Source organism: Dicentrarchus labrax, unplaced genomic scaffold (genome assembly GCF_905237075.1).
Source record: "Dicentrarchus labrax unplaced genomic scaffold, dlabrax2021, whole genome shotgun sequence".
In the NCBI taxonomy this organism is placed as follows: domain Eukaryota; kingdom Metazoa; phylum Chordata; class Actinopteri; family Moronidae; genus Dicentrarchus; species Dicentrarchus labrax.
The window spans coordinates 13,816,648-13,830,496 of NW_026136716.1; the positions used below are offsets into that span (position 1 = coordinate 13,816,648).

At 40.7% G+C, this 13,849-nt stretch overlaps 1 protein-coding gene across 2 annotated transcripts in view; it reads right to left on the reverse strand.

The window, feature by feature from the left end:
* Window positions 1-908: 908 nt before the first annotated feature.
* LOC127378793 (DNA-binding protein SATB2) overlaps window positions 909-13,849 on the reverse strand; it is a 30,450-nt gene continuing 17,509 nt past the window's right edge. Inside the window, exons 6-12 of one of the 2 annotated variants that reach the window (XM_051428058.1) lie at window positions 13,406-13,508; window positions 11,160-11,210; window positions 10,353-10,885; window positions 10,015-10,227; window positions 9,390-9,542; window positions 7,009-7,200; window positions 909-3,801 (exon numbers count right to left, since the gene is read on the reverse strand). In XM_051428058.1, coding sequence (XP_051284018.1) covers window positions 3,172-3,801; window positions 7,009-7,200; window positions 9,390-9,542; window positions 10,015-10,227; window positions 10,353-10,885; window positions 11,160-11,210; window positions 13,406-13,508 — 1,875 coding nt within the window. In that variant the 3' untranslated portion in view covers window positions 909-3,171. Of the gene's footprint in view, window positions 3,802-7,008; window positions 7,201-9,389; window positions 9,543-10,014; window positions 10,231-10,352; window positions 10,886-11,159; window positions 11,211-13,405; window positions 13,509-13,849 lie in introns of both variants that reach the window. The other variant, XM_051428057.1, reaches the window with a different exon arrangement.

A 13,849-nucleotide genomic window follows, 5' to 3' on the forward strand; every position in this document is an offset into this window, starting at 1 on the left:
GAACTGTTCTTATTCTCTAAATGCATGAAAGGCGGTTCAGTGCTTCCTTTATTATCGCCTTTAGCATAAGATACACTGGACTATCCTTTACAGTCCCACAGTTCCTTGTGCCAGCAACATTTACAGCACTGTGCCATTGTAGTTTCACCGCGGCAGACCCATGCAGAAACAACAATATGAATTTCTAGTTAACAAGATCATAACAAAATACTACACAGTACACAGTACATAAATGTTGCTACACAAAATCCCCCCATTGTGCAATGCACAAAAAAAAAAAAAGTATTTTTTACCTAACAAATCTATTAAAAAAACAAACAAAAAAAAATTAAAAAGCCAGGAAACGTTAACACTTATATCCCAAAATATAGTGTTCTGGCCCTTTGCTTAGTTGTTTTTTTTTTTTTTTATGATTATTTTAATGGCTCCACTTTCTAATTTCTGTATTTCAATCCTGTTTGTTTTTGTTTACAACAGTATCCCTGTTGTTGTTACTTCCTATGAGTAAGTGATGGTTAAATGCACCCTTTGTATAAACTAAAAACATCTTTTCTCTGGAGGTGTGATTCTGTTTTGGTCAGGGAACCTTACTTGATCTGCATTGACTTTGTTATTGTACTTATCTTCCATGTGTTATAAATAAAGTTGGTTTTAAAAAAAAGCCTAGTGTAATTGCAGTGGGATTCTCTCAGCGCCACGATTGTCTATTCCTCATCCATAAGTCCTTATGAGTTCTCCTTCACATCTTTCCTTGACCTCTGGAAAACGTAATGAGGAATGTTTAAAAAAAAAAAAAAAAAAAAAAAAAAGAGGACATAGGACGTAATTTTTTTGAATGTTCGACCGCAGCTGGGACCGACTAACAAAGGTAGTCAAAAGGCAAAGAGGGCAAACTCTCACACAGAGGATACTTTTAGAAAAGTTTTATAAGAATTGCATGTCCTGCCCACAACAGAATCAGAACAATGATTAAACATCAAAAGTGGAACAAATCAGAAATTCTTTGTGCTCCATCCAGGACAGAGACGAAACAGACCGTAAATGCAAATAATGTGTTTTCATACCCTGTTCCTTAGTAGCACAAATTACACAAACAGTGTTAAGTGACAGTGGTTGCATCCCACATATGATGACAGATTCCGTTGTTGCAGGTGAATTGTCAACATTTACATCATAATGTACATAAATGTCCACTAGAAAACAGTTTCCCTTCCAGTCTGCTTTAGAAAGTAAATAAAGGATCATACTTTTAAAACATAAACTGTGTAACACTGAGTTCAAACTTCTTCACGCTTGCTTGTCCATTTTTCTATCACATTTACAAAAACCTTTGTAGTCATATCAAAGAAAATAATACCAAACGTGTAATTACAACAATACTCTAGATTTTAGTAAATATAAAGTTAGTAATAAATATCAATGGGAGTGTAGTGTGGAACTGATTTACTGTCAGTCAAGGCCTGGGTTTCACAGAGAACTTAGCTGAACTTATATTTTAAAAAATGTATTCAGAGTCTGGGTGGAGGTGCTAGTGTTATTGGCCTGTGTGTATTTCCCAGGTGAATGCCCTTCTCGTGAGGTACTACTGCCCTATGTCAGTACAGTTCATTCTTGGTCCAAGAAGACCGATATGAGCCAAGTGTTTTAACCTCTGCTCAGACAGAAGATCCTATCTGGCTGCAGCGTACCGATGTGCGTGGACGTAATATTAATATCTGACCAGGAAGATCAGAACTGTGTGGTTGGAGGGGTTCGTTCAGAAGCTTCAGTGAGGCGAGTTTTGTAAGGTTGGCAGTAGACTCCAAACTGTTATACTGTATGTGGGTAGACTGCAACTGACCTCCTAAGTCCCGCCCCTTTTTGCTCTGTGGTCCAATAGGAGTTGAGCCAGCCTCGGTCAGAACCTCGGTAAACGTTCTCCTTTACGCTGCGTTTCAGATTCAGCTAGCAAGCTGATGATTGATGCACATTAGCTCGCTAGTTAGCTACTGTTTTCCTAACATTAGCTTTCAGATGTAACTAGCTTAACTCAAAGGGGCGGGACTTAAAAGGGGGGCTTTTTCTCGCTATTTAACATTGACAACCTCTTCTGTCTGTACGAGACATTCAGTGACAGTAACGTGGACAAGTTGGAAAACCTGCACACAAATATAGTACTAACTAATACTAATATTAACTCTTAATAGATGGTTTTAATAATCTATTAATAGTTCTATGAATCCATTATTAACTTATTAACACAAACTAATGATTGATGTGAATTAGCTAGATCGTTAGCTAGCATTTTGTAACATTTTGCCACAAATTTCAGATGTAACTAGCTAGCTAACAATCGATGTAGATAGCTAGCTAAGGTTCTGACTGAGGCTTGCTTTACTGTTGGAGCACAGAGCCAATAGGGTGGGACTTGGGGTCAATTCCAGTTTTGTTCATCTGAAACCTGCCTTCCCCGACCTTAAAGAAAACCTCCAAACAAATGTTTTTTAATCAAGCACTTTACCTGTAAACATAATAAAGAAAAACTTACATAAATAAACAAGGTAGCTGAAGATTTCTATGGTGGAAACTATTTTTATCTAAACTCAAACCAGCATAATCCACTCCTCCTTTCCATAAATCAGTATCCATTTGTCAAAATACTTCACAACTTTACGGCTAATACTTTAGCTGTGTACTCAGTAATACTTGACAGAACTGTTAAAGAAGTGGATTGTGCCGCCGTCTTTTTACAGTTTTTACAGTCACCTTTAAAGCCTTCATAGGTTTTAAGTGTTTGAGGTGGAGTATCACTAAAAAACCAACTCAAGAATTCAGTTGTGTTTCAGCATAGTGTAGTGATGAGTTAATGCATTCCCATCTTTACCAGGAACAACCAGGTGAAATACTGAAAATTTGAGAGGACATGTTTTCTCTTTGAGTGCTATTAAATATTATCCCAAATAATGTCTACAGGTAGTATCAAACCAAAAATACTCTATCTGAAGGTAGTGCTAATACCTTTGGGTCCCTTTTCAGTCAAACCTTACTTAAATATTTTCCACAGCTGTTCAGATATTAGAGAGCTCTGATCACCAGCTCTGGTAAAGGTGATGAAAATGTGTTTCTTCACAGTTTGATGGTGTCCTTTGCTTCCATCTTTTCCTCAGTTCTCTCTGACTGTTTTCTCTGCTGTTATCTCTGTTGCTCTGCAGAGTGGGGGCTGTCCAGACTGCTGTAGGGGGACAGGGAGGAAGCAGCTGGCCCTGAGGCTTTCCCATCATCCCCTTCTTCCTTCTCCATCTCCACATCTCTTTCTTCTCTTCCATCTCCTCCCTCTGTTCTGAACACCTCCACTGATCCTCTCCCATCCTCACTTGACTCCTCAGATGCAGAAAGACCCTCCTCCCCTCGACTCTCCGCCGTGCCGATGCCTCCCTCGGTAGGACTCAAGCTCTCCCGGTCATCCTCTCCGGGGACGGTCTCTCTGACCTGGCTGTGGTGCTTGACATTGTAGCGCTGGTTCTGGAAGAATTTGACGATGGTGTGCTTGGGTAGATCCAGCTGGGCTGACAGGGTGTGGATGGCCTCCTGGTCAGGGTAGAGCCCCACATCGCCAATGAAGCTCTGCAGGATTCCCAGGGCCTCAAGGGAAATCCGTGTCCGTGATCGGGCCTTCTTTGGTCCTCCCCCTCCAAGGCCAGGGCTCGTCCCAGGCTGGGGCCTGTCTTCTGAGCCACGCAAGATGAGCAATGGGTTGGGCTGTGGGTCTTCATGAATTGGAGATGGAGTGGTCAGAGGGGGCATGGGCTGTCTGTGGAGTGCCTGATCAGACAAGAAAAGGACAGTCAAGAAAATGAAATAATATGTGTCACGACATTTGACCACCAAAATCGAATCAGTTCATCCAAGTGGACGATTAAGCCATTTTGGAAGAAATTATCACAGTAGTAAGCAGTAAAAAAATTAGATCAATGTGCAGACCAACTTCTGTGACATACAAGTGGAATTTAAAGGATCACTGTGTAGGATTTAGTGGCATCTAGTGGCGAAGTTGCAAATTGCAACCATTTGAATACAGTTTAGCCTTCCAAGCCTGTAGGAGAAACTATGGTGACCCTGAAACTACGGAAATTGAGAGAGAGCCAGCGGTTGTTCTGTTCTGGGCTACTGTAGAAACACGGCAGTTCAGTATGGTGGACTCCGTAGAAGAGGACCTGCTCCCTCTGTAGATAAAAATCCATTCTAAAGGTAACAAAAACCGAATGATTCTTATTTTCAGGTGCTTATACACTAATGAAAACATACCAATGAATATGATATTCCATTTCTGTCAATAGATCTTCCTAAATGTTGTTTTGTTACATTAGAATGAACCATTTATATTTAGAGGAAATGCTTTTGCTGCTGTAATACTCATTTTGGTCACAAGAGGCAAACGTACACCACTACACCATGTCTGCATTGTGTTTTCTTCCAGATGAGACACAATATATGTACCTTTTATTTAGAGTGCAAATACAACTTTTTCAATTTGTTTCACAGACCAAAAAAAAAACTTCCTGACAAAACAAAACCTTTTTTCACCTGTTCTTAAGTCATAAACACAGGACAGAAAACTATTTTAAAAAATGGATTACCAGAATTTTCTCACTTCTTAGGGCTTCTATATGTAACTGATTATTATTTGATTATTTTGACTGCTAACACATTATATTTCCCAGCAGTCATCATCCATTGTATTTTATTTTATGTGCATTTGTTCTCCAACTTTTGTATTTTATACATGTTGCACTAATTAAAAAAGTAGGAATCAGTGAAGTAGCAAATATATATTGAACATTTCACCACCTTTTGATGTTCTGTACATTCTACGCATTTAATAAACATTTTAACATTTTAAAACTGTTAAACAGCAAAAGAAAAACTCAAGTGGTTACCCAGTTTAACTGACATTCCTGATGCAACAAAAATGTGTATGGGAAATAATTTACAGTCCCCTTTGAGGGATTTATACACGATTTCTGCAGGTTTCAACTGATTAAGATTAATTAAGACATTTAACACCATTATGAATGCAATTTAAGACCAATTTTATGTCCATACTGGCAAAAAGGTACAAGGGTATGGAACTTTATACAAGTAATGTTAACTTCATTAATTCAATAAAATTTTAAGACATTTTAAAATGACTAAAATTCTGATGATTGGATTTTAGACTCTTTAAGACACCCTCTATGTAGGGGACATGCTGTTTTGTGACCATATAAAAAGCGCAGATAATTAGACAAATATAGCTCTGGGTCAGTGTGTGTAAGCACCAACATATCCACTGCTGCAGATTCAACACACTTTAAGGCTTCAGGACAACAAGCGGATATAGAGGGACTAGAGTGTTAGCCTCATGATGTGTCATTACAATATAGACCTCAAACTCCTCATCACCACTCAGCTCCTCTTTCAGTGCCCTTTGCAGAGTCATGAAGGGAAATGTAGTACAAGCGGAAGTGTCACCAACCGGCTTCCATCTTCCGCCAACATGCACGCTAAACTCCCAAATTCATCACACAAACCTCACTACTAGAGCTTATTAACAGGGTGGAGTGGCCAGCACACCCAAACACAGGAATCCAACACCATAAATCTGTGGTCCATCAAAATTAAAGGACCTAAATAAAGATAATGGCAATTCCTTTTTCCCTGCTTCAATAATTACAGGGTATGTTCTGAATAATATTGAGGTTAGGGCCAGACTGGAGAGCATTTGGGTTTTGGGGAGAGGGTGGGATGGAGGAGTGTTTAGCAGGAAATGTGTGGGTTGGTCATTTACCACTTCTATTTTCAATGACTTCTGGGACACACATATGACAAAGAGGAGGGCTGCTGAGGAGCAGGTGGTGGATCACACAGAGGAAACTTTTCTAAACAGCAATCACATCCTGCTTTTCACATTTTCTCACTCGTAAAAACACTTTGATTTGTATCTTTTGCCTGCTCATGGTTGTACTGTGGTCCAGCGGTTGTACATTTAAAAAAAAAAAAAAAAAAAAAAAATCGGATTTTCACACAGATTTTTCTCTTCATTCAGATGTTCACCAGTTTAAACTAGAATAAGTGCCCCACGGTTGTATGTGTCCACCAGCCAGTCAAGTTGCTGTTAACATCTATGTCTGTCCAGACTAATATAATATATTATATTATAATATAATATTTGTGATTAATACTTGGAAGGAATTATATAAAAAGTTATTTTTTTGGCTAAATTTAGGTACAAATGTTTTTTATTTATTTCTCTATTTCTTTTTTTTTTTTAAGTTATTTTTTTGGCCTTTTCATGCCTTTATTGGACAGAGACAGCTGAAGATAGACAGGAAAGGGGGTAGAGAGAGAGGGGATGACATGCAGCAAAGGGCTGCAGGTCGGATTCAAAGCCGGCCCGCTGCATCAACTCCGTTTATGAGTCGCCAGCTCTACTGACTGAGCTAACCGGGCGCCCAGTACAAATGCTTTTTAAATTATACTTGACCAATTCAGTGTCCGTCCAATCATGAAATATGTTCACAATCTCCCCTTCTGTTCTTGAGTTAAGGTGTTGAATAATGGCAACAATTGTGTTTTCCATGACATTATGATGTCACAGTAAAGTTGACCTTTGACCTTTTGGGTAAAAACATGTTCATCACTTAATCAGGCCAAAAGTGTCACCAATTCAGTGTCTGACCAATTGTGAAATACGTTCATCAATTCTTGAGTTGGCCAAAATGTGTTTTGTGATGTCACAGTGACCTTTGACCACCAAAGTCCAATCAGTTCATCCTTAAGTCCAAGTGGACGTTTGTGCCAAATTTGAAGAAATTCCCTCAAGGCATTCCTGAGATATCACATTGACAAGAATGACAAGAATGGGACGGATGGACGGACAACACAAATACATAATGCCTACAGCTATCACTGGCATGGAGCCATAAAGTCAAGCTTTCTGGTACACTCCAGGAGAGCACGAAATCTCCACTACTGGTTGCATGTTTGTACCTGCTGGTCTGGGATGTGCAGGACGGTGTGGAGTCTCTCGCTGTGCTGCTGCCTCGACTCTTCCTCATAGACCTGGTCTCTGTCCGCCTGCTGTAACCCCAGGAACCTCCTGATGGTGCACAAGTTCTCCCACAGTGTGCGGTTCTCGGGGCTCGGGCTCTCTTTCCACCTGAGCAGCTCACACAGCCAACCCTGCAGGACAGACATGTTTTATTTCTCATTATCCAACAATTTAACTTTTTAGCAAGATGTCCTTCATTTCTGGTGAGTTCTTCTGGATAGAGGATTAAAACAAACACGAGCTGTGTTTTAGAACCTTTCTGTGGCAGATTTTATGGGACAGAAGTTATTTGTTTGCATTGTAATCTAATAAGACACTAAAGACGACTTTTAAGCCCATGTGGGCTGAATGCTTTCATGTGTATGACACAATGTTGGAAGTCACATGATACTAAACTTGACCACTTTAACAAAATGTTAGCCACACGATGACAAAAAGCTTCAATTATAGATTTATGTATTTAACAGGAAATAACAGCCAAATAATGCTGGGAAACACTGCCTGCTGTAGGCCTGAATACTCCCAGATGTGACTGAGTATTAACATGTCTTATGATTTTTGATTGATCATTTTTTTATAACATAAAAGACTAAAATAAGCCCTTAAAGCAGCCTCCAGACAAACTGTGTTTTAAAGAACTCCAAATGTTTGAAAAAAGCTGAATGCATTTGATCATTTTGAAAAAATATTGATTATCACATACTGCAATCATTTTTTGTCATTAACATTAAACGGTATATAAGACAAAGTAACTGTAATACACAGCTGTTTGAAGAGTCTACAGATGTGTGTCATAGTGTGCTCACTAATATCAAGTGCCAAGAGGAAGTGAATGGTAAATTAACTGTAATTATATCGCTCCATTCACACACACTGATGTGCAGCCTTCTGAAGCAATTTGGGGTTCAGTATCTTGCCCAAGGACACTTCGACGGGCAGATGAACCGCTGATCTTCTGATTAGTGGATGACCCGCTTTGTGTCTGAGTTACAGCCGTCACCGGAGGGTGTGGCAAACATGTCTTGAAACTCACCGCATGAATATCCACAACAAAGCTGATGGCAGCTGTTTGAGACATGTCGGTCTTGGGCAAAGTGGTGAATGGATGGACTGTCTGCCATCATTAGGCCAAAGACACTAGAGTGACATCGGTGAGGAAGTTCTTATTGTATTTCTGTTACCGCTGGTTGTTTATTTGTTGTCTGTAAGCAGTGGGTTTTTAAAACGCTGTTTGTGGCAATGTGTTCTTATAAGATCAGCACAGTGTTGCTAGTTAGACTGAACGCTGTATATTTAATTCAGCACATATGTTGGCTCATACAGTTTCACTCCTTTTTAATCACGATGTTTGGATTGAATTTGAAGCACTGACTCGGATCATGATCCTCTGAGCTGTCTGCATTAGGTTAATGCTATGATGCTGCGTACAGGTACACCACATATTCAATTCTAAGATAAAAATACTATTTGTTGTGTTAGAATACAACTGAATTGTTTCCTGAGAAAAAAAAAAAAGCTGAAGAAAGAGAGAGAGTGTGTGTGTGTGTGAGAGAAGATTGGATTATCTCTGCTAGGCTGACCCAGGATCTGCCACCAGCTGTTGTTTATGCGCAGCCTTCAGCCTGGAAATTAATGATAATAATGTGATCATCCCTCCGTCATCTTGTCTATCTTTTCCTCCGTCTTGCATCCTTCTGTTCCTCTGACTCCGCTGTGTCCCCCTTCGTCCCTCGCTCAGTTTCAGTCCATTTACTGCTTTATCATTTCAGACTCTCAGTGTCTCTCATACATGAATACACACTTTCTCTCAACCCTTGTCTGTGATGGTAATAATAAAAAAAAATTAGTGAAGGCATTTCAACTGCTTTTTGAAACCATCGTCTTCCTCTCTCTGTCTCCCCCTCTCTCTCCCTCTAGTGCACCGTCTGCTTTGATCTCGCCTTCGATCACCCGCATTGTTTATCTGAAGATGGAGACATAATGTTTGCCACAGCGGGTAATCAGATACCCCAAACGCCCACACACACAAACACACACACAGCTCATAGCTGTGTGTGTGTGTGTACGTGTACAGGAATGTAACGGGAGGTTCAGGTTTGTAAACTAATTCAACAAAGAGAAAAGTTTTGATGAATACATTCTATTTTTTTCAGGTCCTCTTTTTTGCCCCTCGTCTCTATACAACAATTCAAGGAAACAGAAAATGTTTTATTCAGGGTTTTGAGTATTATAGACGCCATTTTGCGCTGCGTAACGACTATATTCAGTTATACTGGTCTAATAAAATGGAGGGCTGTATCTTTAAGCAATTGGGACCGACCTGACTTTTGTTGGCAGCCACCTTGGCGAACAGAGCCTGGGAGACCTTCGCCCTCTTCATCTCCTGTTGGATCTCTTCATAGATCCCTGACGTGATGTTCAGCGGTGAGTCCAGCTTCAGTGGCAGCTCTGCGTCAGACATGATGCACTTTGTCTGCACAGTGCAGGACACAGAGAATTAAATGAAACTTACAAATAGACATGTTTACATAAAAGATGAGATTAAAAAAGTGGATCATTTATTAGACATTTGCATAAGCAGATGAATTCACTGTCTATTCATCACAACCTCACAAGTGTCAGATTCATATTTCATAGAGGTTTGGTGGATCTTTGCTATAATGTGTTATTAATATTCTTTTAGAACAGTACTCATAGTACATGTCATAGTAAAAATGAACTGCAACATTGCAAAACAGCAACAGCGTATAAGCGGATGGTTTGACTTTCTGTAGCTAAATAAAAAATAAAAAAAGACTTCCATTATCAATGAACTTCACATTACCCCCTGTATGTATTTAGGGTCAGAGTTTATGCAGTTATATGTCAATTTTTCTCTCACAGTACATGGCGGGTATTAGCCTGTATGTGCAATCCTATGAGTGTGTGTGAGTGCGTGTGCGTACCTGTGCGTGTCTGTGTGTGTTGGTGTTGGGCATGAGGTTGGTGGAGTGGTTATGGTTGGTGTTGGTGCTCCTCTCTCTCTCCTCCTGGTAGATGCGGTCTCGCTCGCCCTCTGGCAAGTTGAGGAAGTTCTGCATGGCCTTTAGGTTGACCAGCAGCGACTGGGAGGCCGAGCGAGGATCCTCCTCCTTACGAAGGATCTCTGACAGCAACCCCTGCTTACACACACACACACACACACACACACACACACACACACACACACACACACACACACAGTTACTCACAAGGTTATTGCATCATCTCTGACAAACAGTGAGATCACTGTGTTTCTGTTTACCTGTGTGCGGTTAAAAGCCACGCGGGCGAACACGGCCTGGGAAACGCTGGCCCTCTTCAGCTCATTCCTGACTTGCTGGTAAATGTCGAAGGAGACTTCGCCCCCTGAGCAGTTGAGGCCGGGCTCAGGAACAGCCCCGGAGCCCTTGCAGGTCCGCGAAATGGGCGGGTGGTTGAGAAACTGCTGGTTGACTCCCTGTGGGTGCTGGTGGGCGAGCAGGCGGCTGACTGCTAGCTGCTGGTTGATGAGGTGGGCCATGGCCAGCTGCTGACGCACGAGCTGAGGGGAGAGATGGGGAGACAGGAGCCCGCTGTGGCCCAGGAGAGGCGGAGCCTGGGGACGAAGCGGAGGACTGGGGTGGTGCTGGCTGGCTGGACGAGGAAGACAGTGAGGCTGGGTGGAGGTCTGAGTGTCCCCGAGGCCACTCTTGATGGACAGAGCTCCGGGGCCGCCCAGGCTGCCCAAATGGGTGGGAGAGGGTAAGAGAGAGGGAGGACGCTGGCTGAGGACGCTCATGTCCAAATCCCTCTCCACTGTGTGAGACACAGACACACACACACACACACACACACACACACGTTACTTTACTGTTTACATTTGTTTCCTAACCAAAATCTGAATCCTAAACCTCACACACTAACACTGCACACTAACTAAACTAAACCAAACCTAACCTTAGTACTAAAGCCTAACCTTAGGACCCCACTGGATCTACCAGTCTATCCATTTCTAAACCCAACCCTCCAACATGGCCACCACAAAGTGCATTATGTCACTAGAAAGTCGTCAATAAAAAGAGGAACATACCTTTTATATCGGATTTGTCCTGTACTGACCACATCTTCTCCATGTAGTCACCTGAGGGGAAGATATCAGAGCAGATAGTATAGTCAGTAGTAGTCAAAAACAGTAATTGTAATCACATGTACTGTATAGCTTATGGATATATGTACCATGTGTGTGTATACTGTATTTGTGAACATACTCAAATAAAAAACATTTGAGAAAAAGAGGAAATCACAAGGCTTATTGTGAAGGGGAAATGGTGTTTGTTTATGAGTTTAAGACAGAGGTAATGCAATGTTATTTATAGCAACAAAAAGGGTGTGTAGAAACATGAGGACAGTGCAATAGAAAACCCTTGTAGGATATTGTTTACAGCACATGCTGGTCTAACACAGGGGTCAGCAACCTTTACTATCAAAAGAGCCATTATTGGCCAAGAAAACAAAAAGGCCAAAACAACAACAACAAAAAAAAGAAACAAGCATATCAAGCACAAATCTTTCTTTGCACTATTAAATTCTCAATTTTCCATAGCTAGCCTAGGTAGGGAGACTCAAGACTTCTTGCCACCAGTAATGAGGTTCGGCAAAAAAATAAAGACAAAATGTATGACGCACATTTCAGTTGTTTTAGCATTTGTTTGCCAGTCGGTTTTTACAATTGGAGAATGTAATCACTTAAGACCTACAGCAATGATACATTTAAATGTTAAAAAATGACTTCCTTTTAATTTTTTATCAAAGCCACAGGGAGCCACTGGAGAGGGGCTAAACAGACGCAGGTTGCTATCCCGCTCTAGTGGTTCAGGTGATGACCTCATAACCACAAAGTCTTGGGTTGAGCATGGTACTGAAGACTTATTTTCACTTACTGTCTCCACGTTCTCCAGATAAGATCAAATAAATGAAGAATGTTTCCTCTTTATAACTGCACTGAACGTTTCTGTTCTCCTGGATTTTAACGGCCCCTCTGCTTGTCTCCACGAGATCTGCTTCCTATTAAGCTTCTGCTGGGTTTGGTTGAGAGTCACATTTTAGGTTATTAGGGGAATAAAAGTTGGAGTGAGGTTTGGCAGGGCTTCAGATTTTTACCTTCCCTCTGTGTGTGTGTGTGTGTGTGTGTGTGTGTGTGTGTGTGTTGGGGGGTTGCTGCTGTTTCCCATTAGGAGTTAAGAGCATTTAGTTTTGTCATGTGTATTAAGGGTGACATTAATGCAAACCATGTGTGACAGTTCCTTCCTACTGAGAGCTGTCACTGACAGCGGATTAGACACATACAGGCTGACACATGTGCTCGTACACATACAGGGGGTGGACAGAAGAATGGAAAAACTTCATTAGAAGGGATCACATTTAAAGCAACTACATCACAAAAACAAAAGGCAGCCAGGCAGGTGAGTCATATTAAGTTGAGTTGTGATTAGCAGTCAGTGTCAGTTTGAAGAAAGAGCTCTGACAGTCTCCACCTTTATGACTATTATAAAGCAACATGAGGCAAATAAAGTATAAACAGCTGAACACTTGAGGTGCAGGAGAGTTGGTCACTAAAACTGTAAAAAGTTTTTAACAAGGCGGGAGAATTTAACAAGGAAACACGTGCCAGCAAACTACACCAGCTCAGATAGACACTGACAGAACACCTAATGAACAACATACAGCTACCACCCAAGTGAAGCGACACCTGTGACAGACTGCGTTTATATGCCCTAAAGGAACCAGATTACTGTGAAGAATTGTGTTTATATGCGCCACAATAGTCTGATTACAATAAAACAGCAATAGATTACAACAGAGACATCTATCTGAATACTTTTGGATTACGTCAAAATTTAACATGAAAAGTCCAGATTGTTAGTAGAGCTCTGCTTCTCAAAAAATGTTTTAAAACTGACATATTTTAAAGATGTATTATACAAAATGTATACTAATTATAAATACATGTATTTCAAAAGTAATCTGGGCTGATAGTTACTTATCTTTTGTGATCTCATTACGTAATAATCCCTATTACATATAATCTACCCAACAAAGTATGCACGTGACATGAGCAGTGGTCGCCAATTTATTTAGGGATCACCCAAATTACAAAAACTTATTTTTTCACTTGTCTCCAGTGGTGTCTAGACGTTATGTTACTGAGTTACAGTGTAGTCTGGTTAGTCTTGCTCAAGGGCAAATGCAAAGCATAACTGATTAACTTTGTGCCATAAAATTTTGAATAAAGTCGTTTTCATCCAAGGAAAAGGTGAGAGTGAGGTTAAGAGTTACCTTTGATGCGTTTGTATCTCTTGTACCAGCGTCCAAACTCCTGGCATTTGGAGGTGGAGACGTTGGCATAATAGGAACTGTTTACTATCGCTGAGATCATACTCTGAGAGAGAGAGAGAGAGAGAGAGAGAGAGAGAGAGAGAGAGAGAGAGAGAGAGAGAGAGAGAGAGAGAGAGAGAGAGAATTACATAGACAAACAAGATGTTGTAGCTAACCTCAAAATCGATGACCATTTTCATCATTTTATTATTGACTATTGATGTTTGAGTTTGATAATAATGTCTGCATTATTCATCCCACAGTTCTGACTTTATACTTGAACTGAAAGATTCATCTTAAAACTGTTTATGAAAAGCCTGTGTATGTTCTTGGGAGAGGCAGAGTCTTGAGAGTGGGGGATGAGTTTTTGTTACAGAATATGAGAAATTTATTAAGAATCTTCAC